At 36.4% G+C, this 22400-nt stretch overlaps 2 protein-coding genes across 3 annotated transcripts in view; one reads left to right on the forward strand and one right to left on the reverse strand.

Annotated features, from left to right (window-relative positions):
* Window positions 1-9551, reverse strand: part of adamts10 (ADAM metallopeptidase with thrombospondin type 1 motif, 10) — a 74921-nt gene extending 65370 nt beyond the window's left edge. Inside the window, exon 1 of the mRNA XM_017306395.2 lies at window positions 9467-9551. The gene's annotated coding sequence lies outside the window, so the exon portion shown is untranslated. The remainder of the gene's footprint in view (window positions 1-9466) is intronic.
* zap70 (zeta chain of T cell receptor associated protein kinase 70) lies at window positions 1624-21762 on the forward strand. 2 transcript variants are annotated; one of them, XM_081606136.1, is made up of 14 exons: window positions 1624-2326; window positions 8126-8219; window positions 9190-9661; window positions 13879-14039; window positions 14139-14277; window positions 14369-14450; window positions 15810-15832; window positions 15912-15951; window positions 17008-17206; window positions 17298-17504; window positions 19407-19599; window positions 19733-19873; window positions 19977-20089; window positions 21243-21762. In XM_081606136.1, the coding sequence occupies exons 3-14, from the start codon at window positions 9257-9259 to the stop codon at window positions 21358-21360; spliced, it is 1821 nt and encodes a 606-aa protein (XP_081462262.1). In that variant the 5' UTR covers window positions 1624-2326; window positions 8126-8219; window positions 9190-9256; the 3' UTR covers window positions 21361-21762. The 2 variants fall into 2 exon arrangements, with proteins under 2 accessions (XP_081462262.1, XP_017161886.2); XM_017306397.2 differs by lacking the exons at window positions 1624-2326; window positions 8126-8219; window positions 9190-9661 and adding an exon at window positions 12146-12347.
* Window positions 21763-22400: the final 638 nt, after the last annotated feature.

Genomic DNA, 22400 nt, shown 5'->3' on the forward strand with positions numbered 1-22400 from the left:
GTTGAACATAATAGTTGGTTGTAAGGTGATGTTTTGAGGTAGGTAAAGACTTTCTCAAAGTTTATAGGCAAATTCCTGCTTTACTGTTGAACAAGTTCTTCAAATAAAGCAAAATTGAAAATGTAGGATTTTTATTATAGGGGTTGGTTTTAACATTTTTTACTTTCATGTAAATTTCAAAATAATGCAATGCTCAGTGTGTTTTGTTGGACTAGATAAACATTATCCTTCTTAAAAGTTTGTTTGGTATTTTTTTTCGTCTAAATATGTGCAACACCAAATACAACTTGTGCATTTGTGGCAACCAACCTGGTTGTGGGATAAGTTGTCCCAATTTTGTTTTAATGAGAAATAATTAATAAAGGAGGCTAAAAAATACTTTTCAATTTACATTGTTTAATTTAATAGCTTATAGAAGAAACATATTCTATTATGTCATGAACTGACAGAACATATACACTATCAAATTTGTCAAAAAATTACAGGCTATTAAAAAAAGAATCAAGTTGTCTACAACAAAACAAAATACTGCCAACCCAAATCTCACAAAATCTTAATAAGTGTTTTTTGTTTAGCTTCCAGTGCAAATATCTTACTACACTTGAAATAAGACCAAACGAACTTCTACATTTTCAGCAAGATGTTGCATACTTTAATTTAGGAATTATTTTAAGTCAATAATTCTTTAATACTGATGAAAAAGCACTTGTTCCATTGGCAGATTAATTTACTCATAACATGGGAAAAATGTCTTATTATAAGTGAAATAATCTGCCAATGGAACAAGTATTTTTATTTCATCAATGTTAAGGAATTACTGACAAGCTTCAACTTCTTGCTCCAAAGTTACTTGTAAGTTAATTTTGTCTTGTTTCAAGCGAACTAAGATATTTGCCCAATAAACTAGATCAAAATTATGTGGTAAAACCATGCATTTTTGCACTGTATTATTTTAGTTACTGTCAAAATGACAGTTTTGACAGATAGAGGTTATCCTGCTGTATTTACTGCTCTACAACCCAATACTTGCATTTTATGTACTGGACTAAAACAGAGTGTTAGACATTAAAAAATAATACAATTACAAGAATAAAGTAATAAAATTACAAGAATAAAGTCATAATACTATGAGAGAAAATTAATATTACAACTTTATTTTTTAAATATTATAATTTTCTTCATATATTACAATTTTTTTCTCATAATATTATGACTATTCTTGTAATTTTATGACTTTAGTCTCTGAATTTAAATTTTTTTACATGGACCTACATGTCTTGTTGGACTTCATCGCCTGTCCGTATATGTTTTTTTTTAAGCTGCTGATATTTTGTTTTCAGCTATAGAGAATAAATAGGTGGTTTTCCATTCTCTGGTGAGTCACTGCCATGCCATTTGTTTTTAAATTGTCACGTTTGACAACCAACAACAAAGAGGACGTGACAGCAATCTTCTTCTGTGATTATCAGTAAAATCTGTGATTTTTTTTTTATGCTAGCAGTTGTGCTGGCAAGCACATGCTATAGTCTATCAAAGAAAAGAAAAGCATTTTAACTACAGCTCTGCCTTTTTAATAAGTGTTTAATTCCAAATCCATTGTTTGAAAAGAAACGCAGAAAGAATCAAAAGTTGCATTATGATGTGAAAAATACAGCCAGTTCAAGTGTCAAATTGGTAAAATGGTAATTTTTCCAACTATTTTGAAAATTCACACTCAAACATTTTATAGCAACTCCCTTTAAGCACCAAAGTTTAGATGTTTTGTTGTTGTTGTTCATTCATTTTCAGTATTTTCTTCACTGCAATAATCTTTTTCTTCTCTAATTTTCAGCATGAAAGCTAAATAAAGGGTAAATCCACCAAAAACGGAACTCCTCCTGCTATACAAACCCGCCCAGAGGTGGGCAATGCATTCACAAAAAAAACAAAAAAACAAAGCAATCTCCCCTAATACCGAGTGATTATTGGTGAGCTGCAGAAGTGGGGAGCTGCACAGCTCAGATCGAGCGTCACAGGTGGAAGTCAATCTAATGGCTGATCTTTGTGCATGAGTTTGCCGTTGTGTGCATGTGTGACTGGTGGTTGCTTTGGTTCTGTGTGTGTGTGTGTGTGTGTGTGTGTGTGTGTGTGTGTGTGTGTGTGTGTGTGTGTGTGTGTGTGTGTGTGTGTGTGTGTGTGTGTGTGTGTGTGTGTGCGTTTGTGTGTGCGTGCGTGCGTGTGTCGTTTCTCTAACCTCCCTTTTTCTCGACAGTATGCGCTTCTCTCAGATCAGCAGATGCATCTTTGTCTCAGAAGCAACAACATCACAGCTGTGAAGCAGTGAAATGTAAGTAGGTTTTGTTAGATCTGATTGTTTAAAAGAAATGTGTTTTTTATATTAAATAGTATCACACAAACAAAAACAAAACACTTGAAACTTATTTTATTAAGGCATGCACAAAGTGGTGCTTAAAAATGTCAAAAACAAATTAAATGTAATTTCTTACCATCTGAATTACATGTTTTCATCTATATTATGCTATTTTGTTAATTCTGCAATGAGAGAAATAACTCAATTATGTGTGAGGTATGCAAAGAAAAAAAAAGGTGTTCACCGCATAATTTTGCCAAAGTATTGTTGCTTTGGCTCAGACAAGCTGTAATTTCATGCACAGATTATAAATAGCTGCTTTCATTGTGCCTCAAAATGGAAAACCAAAAGCTGGTAAATTTAAACACATTCCAGATTCCCATGTGTGTCTTTTATTGGTTGTAACATTTTTCTAAACTTACTGGATGTATTTTAGATCGGAAGCTTGATTTTTTTTATCTTGTTGTTTGTATTATTAAGATTATTTAACACTACTTCATGTCATGAAGGTATTTGACTCATTAATCATCCAAATTATAAAATCTTAGTCGACATAACTGAACAGCTTGTGGTCAGCAGGATTTATTGAGGGAAAGAAAATCCTTAAAACTTGCTTTTGTGTGGATTTCAATCTCAAGTGTTTACGTTTCAGCTGAGTCAACAGTTTATTTGAATGGCAATTGTTTCCCCTGATTTAGGATATTATGGTTCAGCTTGGGTCATTTCAGCCGCTGATCTGATAAGCAGATCGGCTTCTGATCCAAAACCACCCACATCAAGACCTTTAACGCTCTTTACTAAAACAATAGGAAAAAAAAATCCAGAAAAAGAGTCAAATGTGGGGATTGTTTGTCGTCGGAGGCCTTCGCAGATTCAAAACCCGATATAAGTTTAAAGAATGCTCGAGTTACATAACAGCAACCGGACTTCCTGATAATGCAGCACAAATAATCATGACCTTAAAAACTGAAGACAGTGTCCTCGTCTTCATCGCAGTTATGTAATTAAATAAAAACAAATCCTACGTTTGCGTTCTGATGGTATTCTCATCAAAGGAGTGAGTTTAAGAGAAAACATAAAGCAGTAAAACCGTTTTCTTATTACGGTTTCCTTGTATTGTGATTATCTGTTTCTCTCCAGCCAGCAGAAATACAAAAATAACTTATGTCTCAGGATCTGCTTAACATCAACATGTTTCCCACCGCATCATATTTACAGTGATTGATTCATAAATACAAGTCATAAAAGTTATGGATATAAAGCAGTTAAGTGTTCTCAAAATATAATTTAGCAACATTCGAATCACAACTTCTACCATCCAAACATTTAAACCTACAGAACATTTATCCTATTTGTACGTTAGCATCAAGCTCAAAGCAATAATGTATTGTTTATAATTTTCAAAATCTGTATTTGCTTATTGTTTTGTAAAATATCTTTTTCCTTTCCAGAGTTACCTAGTTATGTGTATATATTCCTAGTTATGTGTATATATTAAAACTTTTTTATGTTCTCAAAATATAATTTAGCAACGTTAGCATCACGACTCCTATCATTCAAACATTTGAACCTACAGCACATTTAAGCTAGCAAACATCTATGTTGGCATCAACCTCAATGCAATAATGTAGATACTGTTTAACAACTTTAAAAATCTGTATTTGATTGTAATTGTGTCAATTTCCCTTTTTCCTAAAGTTACATGTATATTTTAAACGGCTAAATGTTCTCAAAATATAATTTAGCAACATTAGCATCACAACTTCTAAAATCCAAACATTTGAACCTACAGAATATTAAAGCCAGCAAGCATTTATGTTAGCATCAATCTCAAAGCAATAATGTTCATCCATCCATCTTCTTCCGCTTAATGTTCATATCATGTAAAAAAATGCTTGCATTGTGTAAAATCTGCTTTTTCTTGAGTTACCCAGTTATGTATATATTGAACAGCTAAATGATCTCAAAATATAATTTAGCAACATTAGCGTCACAACTTCTATCATCCACTTAACCTACAGAACATTTATGATGTCAAATATCTGCGTTTGCATTAAGCTCAAAGCATTAATGTATTGTTTATAATTTTCAAAATCTATATTTGTTTGCAGTTGTGTAGAATTGCTCTTTTCCTATTTTCACATGTGGCTTTTTGTTGTTTGTTTGTTCCTTCTTATTATTTCTAGCAACATTTTTTATCATCTCTAAAGCCAATCTTAGTTTATCTTTGCATCTCTCTTGAATTTCACGTTGGGAGGGATTAAATAAAACATTTACCCCTTCCAGATCATTGCCTTTAGAGTTTTGTAAAACCTGTCCAACCTGAGATTAGAGTTGTTACCCTGAAATGTTCATTTATGGTAAAATAATCATCTTTTGCTGACGGTCTTTGCCCCATTTAAGGAGGCTTGCTCTAATATTTCAAAAACAAGCAGATCTGGTGCTTTTCTTCTCTATTTGCATACTCCTCTGCTTTTTGAAGACTTATTTAGTGTACTCCTTCCACCGTTCACTTAGTCACAATCAGTTTACTTTCCAACACCTCCTTTGTGAAAATATCTGATACATATTAGAGGGACGTGCAAACATTTTCCACCTTAAAACGTCTTTTCCCTCCAGACATGGTGGCAGATACCACGCAAGTTTTGGGGTTCAAAGCTGTCACAGGAACTGTGTCATGTGTCGCCTCGCTTGCTTCACTTGTTGTTCTTGTGGTTTATGGTGCAGTCTCCAGCTTTTAAAAATGATTTCAGAGCTGACACTTAGCTGCTGCTTTTATTGTTCGTGTTGGTTTATCGTGCACCACTTTACAAACGCATAGAGTAATTATGAAAATACGGCGGCAACATTCAAAACGCTGGTTGAGAATGTTGGTTAAGTTTGCTTTCTTTTTCGATTGGCCGTGTTGATGTCACAGAGGTTTGCATTAACTTTTTCCATCTTATTAGAACTTTATGTAACAAACACAATAAAGCATTAATGTGAGGTGAAAACCCCCAAATCAAAACTTTGCAGCTTTGGAGTCTTTTTAAATATGTCTCTATTAACTTTGCACATCCGTAGAACATTCACCCAATTTCAGATTCACTGGAGAGAATCTGTGAATATCTGTGGTTCATTTTAACACTTGAATATCCTTCATTCTAAACGGTTTCGTTTTTATTGTAGCACTGTTTGTCATTTTAGTCGTTGTTTTGCTGGAACTACATGACTTTAAGGGCGGTGAGGTTCAAGTCAAGACTAAAGTCGTTAAGGAGAAAATCTCATTTGAGTTTGAAATCTTATTTTTGTGACTGAAGTGCAACTCAAGTCTGAAGTCACCATTTCTGGTTCAGGGTTCAGTGCAACGTTGGTTTTCATCTCCACAAAGCATTTTGCATGCACACTGCGGTGCAAAACGGACAGAATCACTGTCTGGCCTATGTATCTATTCTATTAATAATTATGATTCTTTTTTCTTTTAGTTAAAAAAACAAAGTCTGGAATTAATTCAACTCTACTGGACAGTGAACATTGCAGACATACCAGAATAAGCACAAAACGTTTCTCCAAAGTATGATGGTTTATTAATAAAAATAGATTACAGTCAAAATAGTCAATAACTCCCATCCCAGAACAACCAGCTATGCTATCGATCTGTTGCAATAAATAATCAAGAAACTACAGAACGATAACAAGGAGGTTGGAATACTGAAATATACATCAAAACTAATGGACTAATTAAGAATATAAATGGCAGTGAAACAGATTTTATACTATAACATCGCCACTCAAGAATGACATGAGGTTGATGATGAGGAGAAAAGAAAAGAAATGCGGAGGTGAAGATGCCCACACCTGGACAAAATGGCACCAACTTGCTGCAAAAGGCAACAAAACCTTGTACACTTAAGTGAAGCCTGAGAAAATGTTTATATTGATGTTCGCTCAATGTAGCAAACATATATACTCGTATATAAACACACATACAGCTCTGGAAAAAATTAAGAGACCACCTAAAATGACCAATTTCTCTGATTTTACTTTTTACAGGTACATGTATGAATAAAATGAACATTGCTCTTTTATTCTATGAACTACTGACAACATGTCTCTGATATTCCAAGCTAAAATTTTTTATTTATTAGCAGAAAATGAGAAATAGTCAAAATAACAAAACAGACGTTCGCAGTGCTATGAGAGCTCAAATAATGCAAAGGAAACAAGTTTATATTCATTTAGAAACAACAATACTAATGTTTTAACTCAGGAAGAGTTCAGGAAACAACATTAGGTGGAATAACCAGGAAGTTTTTAATGGGGTTCAGTGCGGTGGCTCTTAATTTTTTCCAGAGCTGTATGTTCATCCATTGATTATTTACATTTATATAAATGGATTGCCTATGTGCTATTACAAATTATGATTCTTAAAAAAGCAATTTTGGATTAAAGCACTGAACTCAGGACCAGTTTATGCTGCACTTACAGCATAAACTGGTCCTGCACCACTTTTAATCTAAAATTACTTTTCTTATTCTTAGTTTTAACTGAATGTTGTTCAGAGTGAAGAAAAAAAAAACTAACAAGTGAAGCTTAAGAGTTACTTACACACAAATTTGATATCAAATACAAACCATTGGAGGCTTACAGCATTTGCTCTGTCAGGGTTTAGGTGAAGGTTACTGTCACATGTAGTTACTGTCACATGTGGTAGCTTGGCCAAGTTTAATCCTTTTCAAACCCCCAAAGCTCTGAAAGAAGCAGCTGATTTGTGTATTTTTTTTCTTTGGGGTTTTTTCTGGTGCAGCATCCATCAACACTCGGCGTTTGTGTCCGCGCTGCAGCATCTGGCTGTCTTTGTTGTGGCGAGTTGGGAGGTCAAGCCACAGTGGAGTCTCTCTTCATGTGGCAGCTGTGCCGTTAGGTTTGGTTGTCCACTGTGGATGCGGGTACCAACTCAGATGTAAAGCTAGGAAACTGTGGTCAAACACCTTGTTTTTTTTTTTAGCATTTTCTTATCTTTTAAAAATTTTATCTGCATGTGAAAACAAGGCAGCTTCCTTGTTCGAGTGCTGAAAGCGTTTCCTTTTAAACTGAAAATGGAAAATGGTGATGTGGATGGCATTGAGGCAAAGATATGAGTGAGCAAAACTTTCCAAAACAAAACTTTAAAAAGAACAAAAAAAAAAAAAAGCCCAACTGGTTTCGATGCTTTTAAAGATACAAAACCTCAAACAAAGAGCTCTTTGGTTCTGTTTGGGTTTAATGGTTTGAGTCGATTAACAATAAATCTCAATTTCGATTTTTATCTTCATTTGCCTTTCTCGAGACTTCCTCTGTGTGCGCTTAAGCTGCTGCATTGTGATCGTTTCTGGCTGAAACCTGCAGGTTTGTTCTTCTATCACGGAAATTTTCCAGACTGCATGATTTTAATCTTTTCTGTGTCGTCATGTTAGACGGCACCAAGTTTACCTCCAATTCCCAAGTCAACACACACAAATACGGTTTAGAAGTATTTAGGTTTAATTTATCCCCAGACAGTGAATTACTGTCTACTGAAGGGGATTTATTTTTTTTATAAACATTGAACCCTCTGAAGTAGAGGGAATCATCTAGAACCAAAGAGCACCTGTTCAACGGAAGAGCGACATGCTGGAGAAATGAGGCTGTGAGGGCGGACTGCAGTTTCCTGTTGTGGCTTTGTCACCAGTTTGTTAATCTGCAAACTACATGCAATCTTAAAGTGTGGGTGTTTAAAGCTGAATGTCTCATCCAGACGTATAATTCCCCTCCCAGCTCCTCGCCGCTAAGCTGAAACTCCTGAAATACGCGATTCGACTTAGAGCCGCCGTCTGACCTGGAGCCCAACAACGAGCCGGAATAAAAAGAGGTGAGAATGTCGTTTTAGATTTACATTTACTTGAGTAACTTTTTGGAAAAAAAAGAAATTACTTTGTGGTTTCTAATTTTACTTGAGTAATTTTACTATGAAGTATCTCTACTCTTACTTGAGTAAAATTTCTGGATTTTCTCCTGAATGAAGAGCAAACATGTTTTAACCAAAAATCCACCAGATACAGACACACACCTGCTGGTTTTGTTAAAAGTTTAAGTTTTTTTATTGAAAGAAACTGACTTGGAAAAATTTTCTTTTGCCTGATTTTGTTATTTTTGCTACTTACATGAATTATTGTTATTTAGAAAACCAAAATTTCCACTTCTCTTTATAGTTTGGTCCATCTGATGATGCAATTTTTAAATATTAAACAATTGATGACTTGAGCAGTTACTAAGTAGTTGAGTAGGCTTTGACCAAGTACTTTTTTACGCTTACTTGAATAATTTCTTGGACGGCTACTTTTTACTTTCACTTTACTCTGCAAGAACACAAAATCTTAAGTATTTTTGTGAATAAGAAATAGCAGCTTCTTTTAAGGCATTAGATCATTAATATTGACGAAAAAATACTTGTTCCATTGGCAGATTATTTCATGGGGAAAATATAAGCGAAATAATCTAACAATGGAACTTGCACTTTTTCATCAATGTTAAGGAATTATTCGCTTAAAACAAGCTGCTATTTCTTGCTGAAAAGTCACTTGTAAGTTAGTTTTGTCTTATTTCAAGTGAACTGAGATATTTGCACTATAAACTAGACCAAAATTACTTGGTAAAATTATGTTGAAGTAGTGCTACTCTTACTTGAGTACAACTTTTGGGGATTCTGTCCATGTCTGGTTCTTTTTTTTGTTTTGTAAATGAACTTAGACGAATGAGTAGGACTGATAGAGGAAGATGAGAAGTGACACAAAGTGGATTTAAATTCCAAAATTACATTTTCTCTTTTTCTTTCTATCCAGTTTTCTTCATCAATATTCGTCCAGAACTTCAAGAGCAGGTACAGATTGACTCCTCCCAGGCCTCAACATGTCGGTCGACCCCGCGGTTGAGCTGCCCTTCTTCTACGGCAGCATCAGTCGCTCGGACGCCGAGCAGCACCTGAAGCTGGCCGGCATGTCGGACGGCCTCTTCCTGCTGAGACAGTGCCTCCGCAGCCTCGGAGGCTACGTCCTGTCTGTGGTCTGGAACCTGGAGTTTCACCACTACACCATAGAGAAACAATTGAACGGGACTTACTGTATCTCCGGAGGGAAGTCTCACTGCGGCCCCGGGGAGCTCTGCGAGTTTTACAGCAAGGACCCCGACGGGCTGGTGTGTCTCCTGAAGAAGCCATGTCTGCGTCCTCCGGAGATGCCCGTAAAGGTCGGCGTTTTCGACAAAATGAGGGAGAACATGCTGAGGGAGTACGTCAAGCAGACCTGGAACCTGGAGGTGAGGCACAAAATTCATTCATTCTGTTAAGACGTGCAAATTCCTTGTTTTTAAGGGGTTTTAATGTTACTACACTGGAGTTCTTGGTACCGAGTTTAAGTTTGGGTACTATCTAGTTACATTTACTCAATTACTTTCACTTGACAAACTTTTTGAAAAAAAAATTACTTTTAGGAGTATTTTTACTACCCTGTAGTTTGTACTTCTACTTGAGTAATTTTACTATGAAGTATTTCTACTCTTACTTGACTGAAATTCATGGATTTTCTACCCACTGAATGAAAAATAAAAACGTTTTCACAAAAAATCCAGACACACACCTGCAGGTGTTGTTTCATAAGTTTTTTTATTGAAAGAAACTGATTTTGAAAATTTTTATTTTGCCTGATTTTGTTATTTTTGTGACTTACATGAATTATTGTCATTTTGGTCCTTAAAATACCTAAATTTCCACTTAAGTTTATATTTTGGTCTGTCTGATTTTGTAACTTTTAAATATTAAAAAAAATTTATCATTTGTACTTGAGTATACTTCTTACCAAGTATTTTTTTTCACTCGAGTAATTTCTTGGATGGCTACTTTTTTCTTTTACTAAAGTAAAAATGTGTTGAAGTAGTGCCACTCTTAATAGAGTACAGTTTTTGGGTACTTTACTCACCTCTGGTTTAAGGATACCTAATTTAATGTGAAGCAAAAGTATTTTCATTTACTTTCTAATCCAGTAAATTAAGACAAATCTATTAATACACTGCAAAAACACAAGATCTCACCAACTGATTTTGGTCTCGTTTCTATTGCCAATATCTTAGTACATTAGAAATGAAACAAAACTAACTTATAAGTAGCTTTTAATTCCTTAATAGTGACAAAAAAATACTTGTTCCATTGGCATATTATTTTACTTATTACCAGGCATTTTTTTCAATGTTATATGTGAAATAATCTGCCAGTACTAATACTTCTTCATCAATATTAAACAAACTGTAATAAGATATTTGCAGTAGAAGCTAGACCAAAAATGCTTGGTAAGATCTTGTGGTTTTGCAGTATACAGCACCTTAAAAGATCTACACTGAATTCATCTGCAGCTGATTAAACTCACCAAGAAATGTAGACAATTTCAAACTTTAATTTGAGTACATTTACTTAATGGAACAAAAATGGAAAGTGTATGACTTATAACAAGTACATGAGAAAGTGCGAAGTGAAATATTCTGCCAGTTGACGGTTAGAGTTAGGGTAAAAAGAGGTGAGAATGTCGTTTTAGATTTACATTTACTTGAGTAACTTTTTGGAAAAAAAGAAATTACTTTGTGGTTTCTAATTTTACTTGAGTAATTTTACTATGAAGTATCTCTACTCTTACTTGAGTAAAATTTCTGGATTTTCTCCTGAATGAAGAGCAAACATGCTTTAACCAAAAATCCACCAGATACAGACACACACCTGCTGGTTTTTTAAAAGTTTAAGTTTTTTTATTGAAAGAAACTGACTTGGAAAAATTTTCTTTTGCCTGATTTTGTTATTTTTGCTACTTACATGAATTATTGTTATTTAGAAAACCAAAATTTCCACTTCTCTTTATAGTTTGGTCCATCTGATGATGCAATTTTTAAATATTAAACAATTGATGACTTGAGCAGTTACTAAGTAGTTGAGTAGGCTTTGACCAAGTACTTTTTTACGCTTCCTTGAATAATTTCTTGGACGGCTACTTTTTACTTTCACTTTACTCTGCAAGAACACAAAATCTTAAGTATTTTTGTGAATAAGAAATAGCAGCTTCTTTTAAGGCATTAGATCATTAATATTGGCGAAAAAAATACTTGTTCCATTGGCAGATTATTTCATGGGGAAAATATAAGCGAAATAATCTAACAATGGAACTTGCACTTTTTCATCAATGTTAAGGAATTATTCGCTTAAAACAAGCTGCTATTTCTTGCTGAAAAGTCACTTGTAAGTTAGTTTTGTCTTATTTCAAGTGAACTGAGATATATGCACTATAAACTAGACCAAAATTACTTGGTAAAATTATGTTGAAGTAGTGCTACTCTTACTTGAGTACAACTTTTGGGGATTCTGTCCATGTCTGGTTCTTTTTTTTGTTTTGTAAATGAACTTAGACGAAAGAGTAGGACTGATAGAGGAAGATGAGAAGTGACACAAAGTGGATTTAAATTCCAAAATTACATTTTCTCTTTTTCTTTCTATCCAGTTTTCTTCATCAATATTCCTCCAGAACTTCAAGAGCAGGTACAGATTGACTCCTCCCAGGCCTCAACATGTCGGTCGACCCCGCGGTTGAGCTGCCCTTCTTCTACGGCAGCATCAGTCGCTCGACGCCGAGCAGCACCTGAAGCTGGCCGGCATGTCGGACGGCCTCTTCCTGCTGAGACAGTGCCTCCGCAGCCTCGGAGGCTACGTCCTGTCTGTGGTCTGGAACCTGGAGTTTCACCACACACCATAGAGAAACAATTGAACGGGACTTACTGTATCTCGGAGGGAAGTCTCACTGCGGCCCCGGGGAGCTCTGCGAGTTTTACAGCAAGGACCCCGACGGGCTGGTGTGTCTCCTGAAGAAGCCATGTCTGCGTCCTCCGGAGATGCCCGTAAAGGTCGGCGTTTCGACAAAATGAGGGAGAACATGCTGAGGGAGTACGTCAACAGACCTGGAACCTGGAGGTGAGGCACAAAATTCATTCATTCTCTTAAGACGTGCAAATTCCTTGTTTTTAAGGGGTTTAATGTTACTACACTGGAGTTCTTGGTACCGAGTTTAAGTTTGGGTACTAACTAGTTACATTTACTCAATTACTTTCACTTGACAAACTTTTTGAAAAAAAAATTACTTTTAGGAGTATTTTTACTACCCTGTAGTTTGTACTTCTACTTGAGTAATTTTACTATGAAGTATTTCTACTCTTACTTGACTGAAATTCATGGATTTTCTACCCACTGAATGAAAAACAAAAACGTTTTCACAAAAAATCCAGACACACACCTGCAGGTGTTGTTTCATAAGTTTTTTTATTGAAAGAAACTGATTTTGAAGACATCGTGTTTTTTAGTGTGGGAAAAACACTGGCCGATCAAGCAAGTCATATCTCCAAGACAAACACTTTCCACAAGTGTTACCCTTCATCGGGTTGAGAAAAATCACAATGTTAATGACAATTTCACTTAAATATTATTGCACCAAAACGTTGCACATCAGGGATTTGAGTCACTCCTTCTCACATTGTTTGTACGCGTACTGCTAAAACTGGATGTTCACATACACCAAAAAGACAATCATTTTTTCTCACTGTCGGATAATAAATCAAATTCACTATTTTAGATCAAATGGGGTTAGCAAAAATATTCCTATTCCTAGAAATGTTCGAGTGGTAGAAGGCCGACTTTGAAAACTTTAACTGTGTTTATGCGATTCTGAAGGTTCAGGTCAAAGTTCATCACTTCAGGTCTGATCACTGGTTTCTAGCTGAAATAACTGAATCTGTACGTCGTCTCTAGATCGTTCCTCTTTATGTCCAAAGATAATAACTTCAGTTTAGTTTCTGGTAAGTGACTCGGAATAATAACTATTTGAAGAGTTATCGTAGCTAATCTTATTTGTTGTTATAAATTGAGCTAATGGGAGCATGTAGATATTAAACTGGAGGTGTCCCAGGGTTGAACCTTGTGGTACCCCACGTGTGACTTCTGTCCGTTCTGATAAGAAATTACCTACTAACCTAAAGAAGTCCTTGTTTTTTACGCAAGATTCAAACCAGTTAAGTTCTGGACAAGACAGTCCTACCAAGCTTTCCAGTTGCTTCAATAATATAAATAAAATAAAAATATAATAATCAACGATTATCCGTACATGAGTACTTAAAGGCAACCTATTATGCAAAATCCAAATTTTTCACATTTTTGTACATAATGACATCCTACGTTATCTAGCAACCCAAATGAAGTTCTGCCTGTCACCTATCAACCCAAAATCCAAACTCCAGCATGTTTTGGTCACCTGGCTGTACAATGGCTGCTGGAAAAGACTGGTGTTTTATCGTTCAGAAACCACTTGCTGCATTCTTGCTGATTGTGCAGGAAGCTCCACTTCTACTTTTCAAAGATGTAGTTTTACAATTGCGCATCTGTTTGCAGCCATTTTCACATGCAGGTGTAAACGTTAAAGGCCACTTTTAACATTTCTGCTGCGTTTGTTCAGGGAGAAGCCATGGAGCAGGCAGTCATCAGTCAGGCTCCTCAGCTTGAGAAGCTGATCGCCACCACCGCCCATGAACAGATGCCCTGGTATCACGGAAAAATAGCTCGACTCGAAGGGGAGAGGAGGCTTTACTCTGGAGCACAGCCAGACGGCAAGTTTCTGTAAGCCTCACAGCTCTGCCTCTCTTTGTTGCCACTTGATGTTTTGAGCTATCAAAATTTGAGATCTTTATGCAATTTTATTATTTTTGTGTATGTTAGTGTCAGAGACAGAGACGAGGCTAATTCGTTTGCGCTCTCTGTGATGTACGGGAAAATGGCTTACCATTATCAGATCCAGCAGGACAAATCAGGGAAGCTGGCTATGCCGGAGGGAACAAAGTTTGACACATTGTGGCAGGTAGAGACTCCGTTTTCTTTCTTTTTTTTTTAACCTTTATTTCTGCAGCAGCTCAAGACCTTTAAATGACTAACTTCCTCTGCCTGTTCAGCTGGTCGAGTATCTGAAGATGAAGCCTGATGGTCTGGTAACTGTCCTCGGGGAGGCCTGCGTCAACGGCAGAACTGTAGAACGTAATAAAACATGTTGTACTTGTTCAGTTATAAATAGCAAAAGTATTCATATCCTTTAGATTTTTCCACATTTTGTCATAGTGCAACCTCCAACTTAAATTTATTTTATTAGGATTTTAACTGAGACAAAAAGAGGATCTGTGTTTTAGAATAAATGCGTAACTAGAAATACATCTGGAAGTTTTTAGGGTATTGACCCTTTTGCAACTACGTCACTTAATCATTCGAGGTGTCGGAAGTGAGGGATAGGAGTCTTGAACAGAGCAACTGAAATTGTTTTCCAAAGTTGTTTTTTCCTGTTTATTCGTGGCTTTCACTTGCTCCAGTCAAGCTAATTTTTCTGTGAACGTAACACACCTGGTTGGGGCTCATAGACGGCTGTATTTACAAAAGTTGGAAACAGCTAGCTAAGAAACCGACCCGTACCTCCTCCCTCCTGACGTGTGGATCTAATTACCGACTTTGCCTGAAGACGAGATACTAACAAGTTTTTTTCATACATGCTAGGCTACATGACTGTGCGGCATTGTCTCCATGGTTACCGTTAGAGACGTACCTTCTCCATAACGCCATATTTGATAACTTTCTAAGTAATAAGTGAACGTTGATGTTCTACCTTGTAAAAAGTGTTCGCCGTAAATCCGTGATTACACCGAGGGCTGCCAGTCGTTATGATTGACGGCTGACGGTCATTATTACTAAACGGCTGCTATCCATAGCCATTTTATCTTTCCTCATTAAAAGTTGTACAATAAAATGACAAGTTTGATTTTCCACACTTGTATGTTTGAGCAGCCGACCGCGCAGAACCCTATGACAGTTTTTAAAGAGAAACCAACTAAATAGAAGAGACATTTGTCAGATGTCTGTTTTTAGACTACCCTAAAGGAGCGTATGTTGTTTTAACGTCCGTCATGGCGGAGTTCTGGAGATCGTGACGTCACGTGCAAAGGGTCAATATCTACCAGGGATGTTTAGAGTGAAATGGAGAATTATATTTCCATCACACATAGATAGAATTTTAAATAAAGGCATAATTTTTAGGGTTAGGCTCCTTTGACCACAGCGTTTTTTTGTTTGTTTGTCTCCTGCATGGCTTGTGTTGTTCTTTTAACAATAGCTTTCCTCTTCAGTGGTTTAAGTTTATAATTCAAACTTGCACCACACTTTTCAGTTATAAAAAAGTTTGAAAACTATGCATAATTTTCCTTTTAATTCATTTATGCCATGTTTTTGTGCCAGATTACCCCATAAAATTTCAATAAGATACACTAGTGTTTGTGGTTGTAGTGTGACAAAATGTGAAAAAGTTCAAAAGGCATGGATACTTTTTCATTTGTCTCTCTTTCAATGTTTCAGAGAAACCCAGTGTTCCTTCAGAAGTAAGTATTCACATCCGTCTTTGTTAAAATTCAAGACTTTTTTCAATCCATGAGATTTATCTTAATGTTTTCCTTGCAGAGGCGACCTCGAAAAAATGCATACACACCACCACCAGGAGGTCAGTTATTTATTTACATTGTAACGCAGCGCTTTTATTACCAAACTATGGAGAGCAGTTTCATCAAAATTGAATGAATCTGCTCAATAATTTTATGAACAAAATAAATTATTCATAAATATTCCCATGAAATAACAAAAATATTGCTATTGTCAATCATATTTTCATTTGTTTAATTCAATATTTATTTAATCTTTCTGCACGTCACATTTTATATATAATTTTGTAACAACTGAAGGTAACAGTTACTTGATTGTGTTATTGTTAAAACCCTAATGTCTAGGGGTTTAGAGAAAGAAGTGAAATTTTAAATGATTTATTACAAAAAAGGTAGTTTCACAAACAAAACACAATACAACATAACTCAATTAACACTCAAAAGAAGACTAACAAACTAAAGAGGGTTAAGTGAATCTCCAGCAATTAAACAAAAATAACCAAACAAGTTAGCCTAAACTAAATATAAAACAGCCCAAAAGAAAAACACTAAAGGAATACTAAAGAAGCACCAACCTTCTTGGTGCTAGCAATCTAGAAAGCAAGTTTCTAGATTGCTATAAAGTCAATCAAGATCAGAGTTAAAACTGCTAAGCAGAGCAAAAATGGGTCAGCAGAACAAAGTACTTCAAAGCTGCCCAAAACAGTTATGAGCCACAAACAACAAAGTTGGGAGACACCTGAACAAAACCTCTTCCAGTTTATAGGGTGCAGGTGGGTCTCATCAGCGTCTGATTGGCTGGGTCATCATCTGTTGGTCCAATGGTGTTGCTGCTCTTCTGCAGCCAATCAGCAGAATTGCATACAGCAAAACAAATAGACTGTACAGCCTCTAGATGTCAGGGGCTGTAACAGCTATAAAGTGGCAATATACGCCCAGAAAACACATAATACTGACCCTTTAATACAGTTTTCTTTTATTTATTTATTTATTTATTTATTTTGCTTAAATAGAACATACTCTGTTCCCAGTATATTTTTATACATGAAAATAAAACTAGTATTAGGACTTGGAGCTTATTTTTATAAACACACTGAACACTCTCATGCCTCTATCAGCTGCTGCGCTGGCCTCAAAGAAAGTTACGCCTTCTGAGCGCGACCTTCTGCCCATGGATTGTGATGGATTTAACCCCTATCACAACCCGAATGAGATCAAGAAATTCAACATCCAGCGGGACCAGCTGATGATTGACGAGGTGGAGCTCGGCTCTGGAAACTTTGGCTGCGTAAAGAAGGGAGTCCTCAGGAAAGAATCGTGAGATTAACACTATTTTTTACAAAACCAGCAACAATATTCCACACGATTCATGACTGCTTAACCAAAATATTTAAATCTGTAACCTCAGAGGACAGGTAGACGTGGCCATCAAGGTGCTGAAGAGTGAAAATGAAAAGCTGGTGAAGGACGAGATGATGAGGGAGGCAGAGATCATGCACCAGTTGGACAACCCGTTCATCGTCCGCATGCTGGGCCTGTGCAACGCCGAGCACCTGATGCTCGTCATGGAGATGGCGGCATCCGGTCCGCTCAACAAGTTCCTCTCCACCAAAAAGTGAGTATGCAGAGGGGAGAAAATAAATAAATGTTTTTAGAACTATTTGAATGGAAACGAATCAATACATTAACTTCCTGCAGTGTTTATAAAACACAATGGGGAAAGAACTGCACACATTAATTTAAATGTGACTTCTGTGTTCCTTTGTGTGAAATTAAAATTGATTTTAGATGCATTACTGCTCCAACATGTGAATCATATGAATAACTCATACCTTTTAATAAAATTAATGGCATGCTGAAGAGGTAAATTAATGATCTGATTGAGTTGGGTGGGAGCAGAGAGGCATCTAAAACCTGCAGGACAGTAAAATCTCGAGGACTGCAGTTGGTGACCAGTCAATTAAAAATATATATTTGTACACCAATACTAACAGAAGTCACATGTGGGGTACCACTAGGTTCAATCCTGGGATCCGTACCATTTGATATCTACATTCTCTCTCAGGTTATAACAACAAATAAAATTAACTGTGTAGATGATACACAGCTCTACATCACGATGTCACCAGGTGACTCAGAACCCATCCAATCACTGAACAGATGCTTAGAACAGATCAATGTGTGGATGGGCCAAAACTTTCTCCAGCTGAACAGAAACAAAACTGAAGTTATTATCTTTGGACCTAAAGAGGAGCGATCTAGAGTCAATGCACAGTTTCAGTTATTAGAACTAAAACCTGGCAATCAGCCCCGAAACCTGGGAGTAGTGATGGACTCTGACCTGAACCTTCAGAGCCACATAAAGACAGTCACAAAATCAGCCTTCTACTACCTGAGGAACATCTCCAGGATTAGAGAACTTATGTCTCAGCGAGATCTAGAGAAACTCATCCTTGCGTTTATCTTTATTCGCATTGATTACTGCACACAGGTCTGCTTAAAAAAAATCAATCTGATCCAGAACGCTGCTGCTCGCGTTCTGACTAAAACCAGGAAGATAGAGCACATAACACCAGTTTTAAAGTCCTACCACTGGCTCCCTGTAGCTCAGACAGTAGACTTTACTGTTAGTTTATGAGTCACTGAACAGCTTAGCACCACAATACATTAAAGATCTGCTGCTGTTGTATCAACCGTCCAGAACCTCTCAGATCTTCTGGTTCTGGTTCTATTCTGCATCACCAGAACCAGAACCAAACTAGAAGAAGCAGTATTCAGCTTCTATGAACCACAAATCTGGGATAAACTCCAGAAAACTGCAAAACAGCTGAAACACTAACTTCCTTTAAATCCAGACTTAAAACCCACCTGTTTAGAATTTCTTTCCTTTAGTTATAACTGAAACATCGATCATTATATTTGATGCGTACTTGCTTGATGATGGGATTTAACAAAATGTACTGTTTATTGTTTGTTTCATAATTGGTGACTGTAATGTTTTTATGATTTAAAACACTTGAACACTTGTTTTTTAAATGTACTATACAAATAAACTTGTCTTATGTCAGGGGAAGTACTCAAATGAGCATTTGTATGAGGCAAATTTCAGATACAAATTAACCAAAGATTAACCAAAGACTAATCTTTGGTAAATCTTTTACTTAACCAAAGATTAAGTAAAAAACAATTAACACATTAAGTAAGCAGAGGATCTGAGAAGTAAAAATACTGGACAATGAGCAAATATACTGGAAAGATCAGCAGAAGTTAGTGGATTAGAAATATGAAACAAAAGATGAACAAATTGCTGGAAAACATGAAGGAACCTGAGGACATCTAGTGGCGACAGCAGGAACAACAAGTCCAAGCCATCAAATTGAGCAATATTAAAAGAAATACTTCAATATAACAAAAACAAACCAAGATAAACAGAAAATAAAAGCATCAAATCATAAATCCTCCATTCAAGACAGACCATCATTATTGCTCAGACTCACCTTGTTTGTATCTGTCTCAGGGAAACTGTGTCTGTGGAGGACATCGTCAACCTGATGCACCAGGTATCGATGGGGATGAAGTATTTGGAGGAGAAGAACTTTGTGCACAGAGATCTGGCAGCTCGCAACGTCCTGCTGGTTAACCAGCAATTTGCCAAAATTAGTGACTTTGGGCTTTCCAAGGCGCTGGGAGCAGATGACAACTACTACAAAGTACGCAGCCACATTTCTTTAAGGATGATAGACAATAATCACGACCTACTATTCATTACTAAATGGAATAAGAAGTCTTTAAAAGTAAAATTGTTGGTTGTGTTTGCTTACCGTCAATTAATGATGTTTCCAGGCTCGTACAGCAGGTAAATGGCCACTGAAGTGGTACGCTCCAGAATGTATAAACTTCCACAAATTCTCCAGTAAAAGTGACGTGTGGAGCTTTGGCGTCACCATGTGGGAGGCCTTCTCCTACGGAGGAAAACCCTACAAGGTAACAGCAATCTGCGAGAGTGAATTTGTGAAAGATTCTCACCAGGATTTGAAGAACTCTTAAGCGTCATGCTACAACTCCTGCCTCTCTGGTTTTTCTCCAGAAAATGAAAGGTCAGGAGGTCACGGCCTTCATTAACAATGGGGGCCGTATGGAGCGTCCGCCAGTGTGTCCAGAGAGGATGTACACACTGATGAGAGAGTGCTGGACACAGTCGTAAGAAACCAAATCTCATTCACCTCACAGCTGACATACAGAGCCTCGCAATGTATTTACACCCATTAGAAATTTAATGCAGGGGTGTCCAAAGAGCCTGTGATCACATTTCAAGAATATCCTAAAATTGGTTTGCTGCTTCAGCCAGTTGATGCAAATCTACATTTTAAAATCTTCAAATGGAAAATGTAATGTGTAACGTAAAGTATTCATCCAGGGTTTTGCTTTTTATTTAATTTATTAGTAATATTGATCAAAAACATCCAGTGGTTTTTAATAAAAGGCAGACTTGGGAACACCCATTTAATAAACTTGGGAAAAAAGAGTGAGCCATAAACTTTTCTTGTTGTTAAAAAGAGACAAAAAAAATCCAGAAAAACATAAAAAGTTTAGGATATGATTTGCTGTTATTTTTGTCTTAATCTGGCAAACCTGCAAGACCCTTTTTTTATTTTAAATTTACAAAGAACTGATTGCTTATTTCATTAAAATGTTGTGTATTTAGTTTATTGATCATGTAACAATAAAAATATAAAAGTTTTTGCAATTATAATTAAAGCACTAAAAATAGTTGCAACTTGACATTTTTTCCCTCCATGCCAAAAAGTTTGGGGATCCCTGGTTTAGTGTATTTTATCTGAATTTTATGAGACAGACCAAAAGTTGTGAAAAAGAGGGGAAATAATTTAACGGATTTCTACAAATAAAATCTGAATCATATGGAGTGGATTAATTTTCAGTCCATTTCATTTTGGCATAAACTAAACCCAGTGCAACCAATTACCTCAGTAATTCATGCTGCATTCCAGTTGTACTCGGAACTAGGAAATTACGACTTTCCAGTTGAAAAAAATTCAACTGGAGCGCCCTCAGGTTAGAGTTGATGGGAAGGTAGAAGGAGATAAATACATCCTAGAAAACTTGTTTCAGCCTAGAGAAGATTTGAGACTGAGAGAAATTTTTATTTGATTGCTGCAAAGTTCCAAAGATCGAGTCAGGTTTGTTTTCAAACATGCACCAAGTCATAGTCTGAGTTGACATAAATGCTGCTGTTTGAGCCTTGTATTATCAGATTGATAATAATTAAGGTTTTATTGATCACTTTCAGCATGCTAAACCAAGATCTCTCACATTCTCCCCTCTCTCTTTCCAGCCACGAGGATCGCCCCGACTTCAAGAAGGTCGAGGAGTCCATGAGGACTTATCATTACTCCATTTCCAGCAAGGCCAAGACTGAGGGAGCCGAAGCTGCTGCCATGCCTAGCAAGTAGACAGGAAGACAGGCGCATTCTGTCCCACTGCTGCACAAAGCGTCCTTTCAACCAAGCGTTAAACTACCAAAACAAAGGGCATTTCATGAGCGGCGCATAATGATGAGCTTTGAATGCCGAGCAGATACAGCTAAACGGGCCTCATTGACAATAAATGTGCATTTGTAAATTGTTCCTGGGTGTTTCAGCTGTGTAAGGAGGGTTGCTGTAGGTTTGTGTGTCTCTCATGGTCTGAATGTTAAGTGTCTTTGCATTGATGACAGAACTAATTCTGTATTCTGGTATTTCTAGACTGTAATGGGACTCTATGGCACATAAAGAATTGTTTTTTCTGTACTTCCACCTTAAAGCAGTTTGTCTGTTTTTATGACCAATAAAGTAAAACGAACAAAAAATAGATAATTTGAGTGAGAATTTTATGTTAAGTGATTCATATATTTGGAATGGGCACCATATAAAATACAAAAATATGTTTGTAGAGTTTATGGAAATTTAAATGTGTGTAACAATTTTTGTCATCCATATTTTATTCTAAAGCCATCTTGGCTGTGTGGAATGAATGTGCAATATATTTACGTTTTTTTTTTAAACAACAACTTTGTCATCCTATTACAAACTTAAAGAAACAAAGAGACATCTGTTTATTTCTTAGGGCTAAGATTTACTCAGCATCAATCATTGTCTTTATCCTTCAACCAATAGAAAAGGGTTTTTAATACTGTGAGGGTGAATGTTGGAAGAAAAGACCTGGGACGATTAGCTAACGGATTGCAGGTGTGAGGGGTTGCAGCCTGAAGAGACCTAAGTCAAATTTCCTCCCCCAACCTTTTTGCCTTAATGCCACCTGTATCGGATCTCTTCAAAACAATCTGAAAATTACAGATCGGATTTCTTTTAAAGTGACCCAGGCCACTTAGATATGTGGTCCTAAATCCGATATGTTGCTGATCTTTTCAAATGTGACCTGAATCTGTACGGCCAAATCGCATTCATTCATCCCATAGACATAATATATATCTTAATATATATCTTATATTATG

Source organism: Poecilia reticulata, chromosome 4 (genome assembly GCF_904066995.2).
Source record: "Poecilia reticulata chromosome 4, P_reticulata-male-v2, whole genome shotgun sequence".
In the NCBI taxonomy this organism is placed as follows: Eukaryota; Metazoa; Chordata; class Actinopteri; order Cyprinodontiformes; family Poeciliidae; genus Poecilia; species Poecilia reticulata.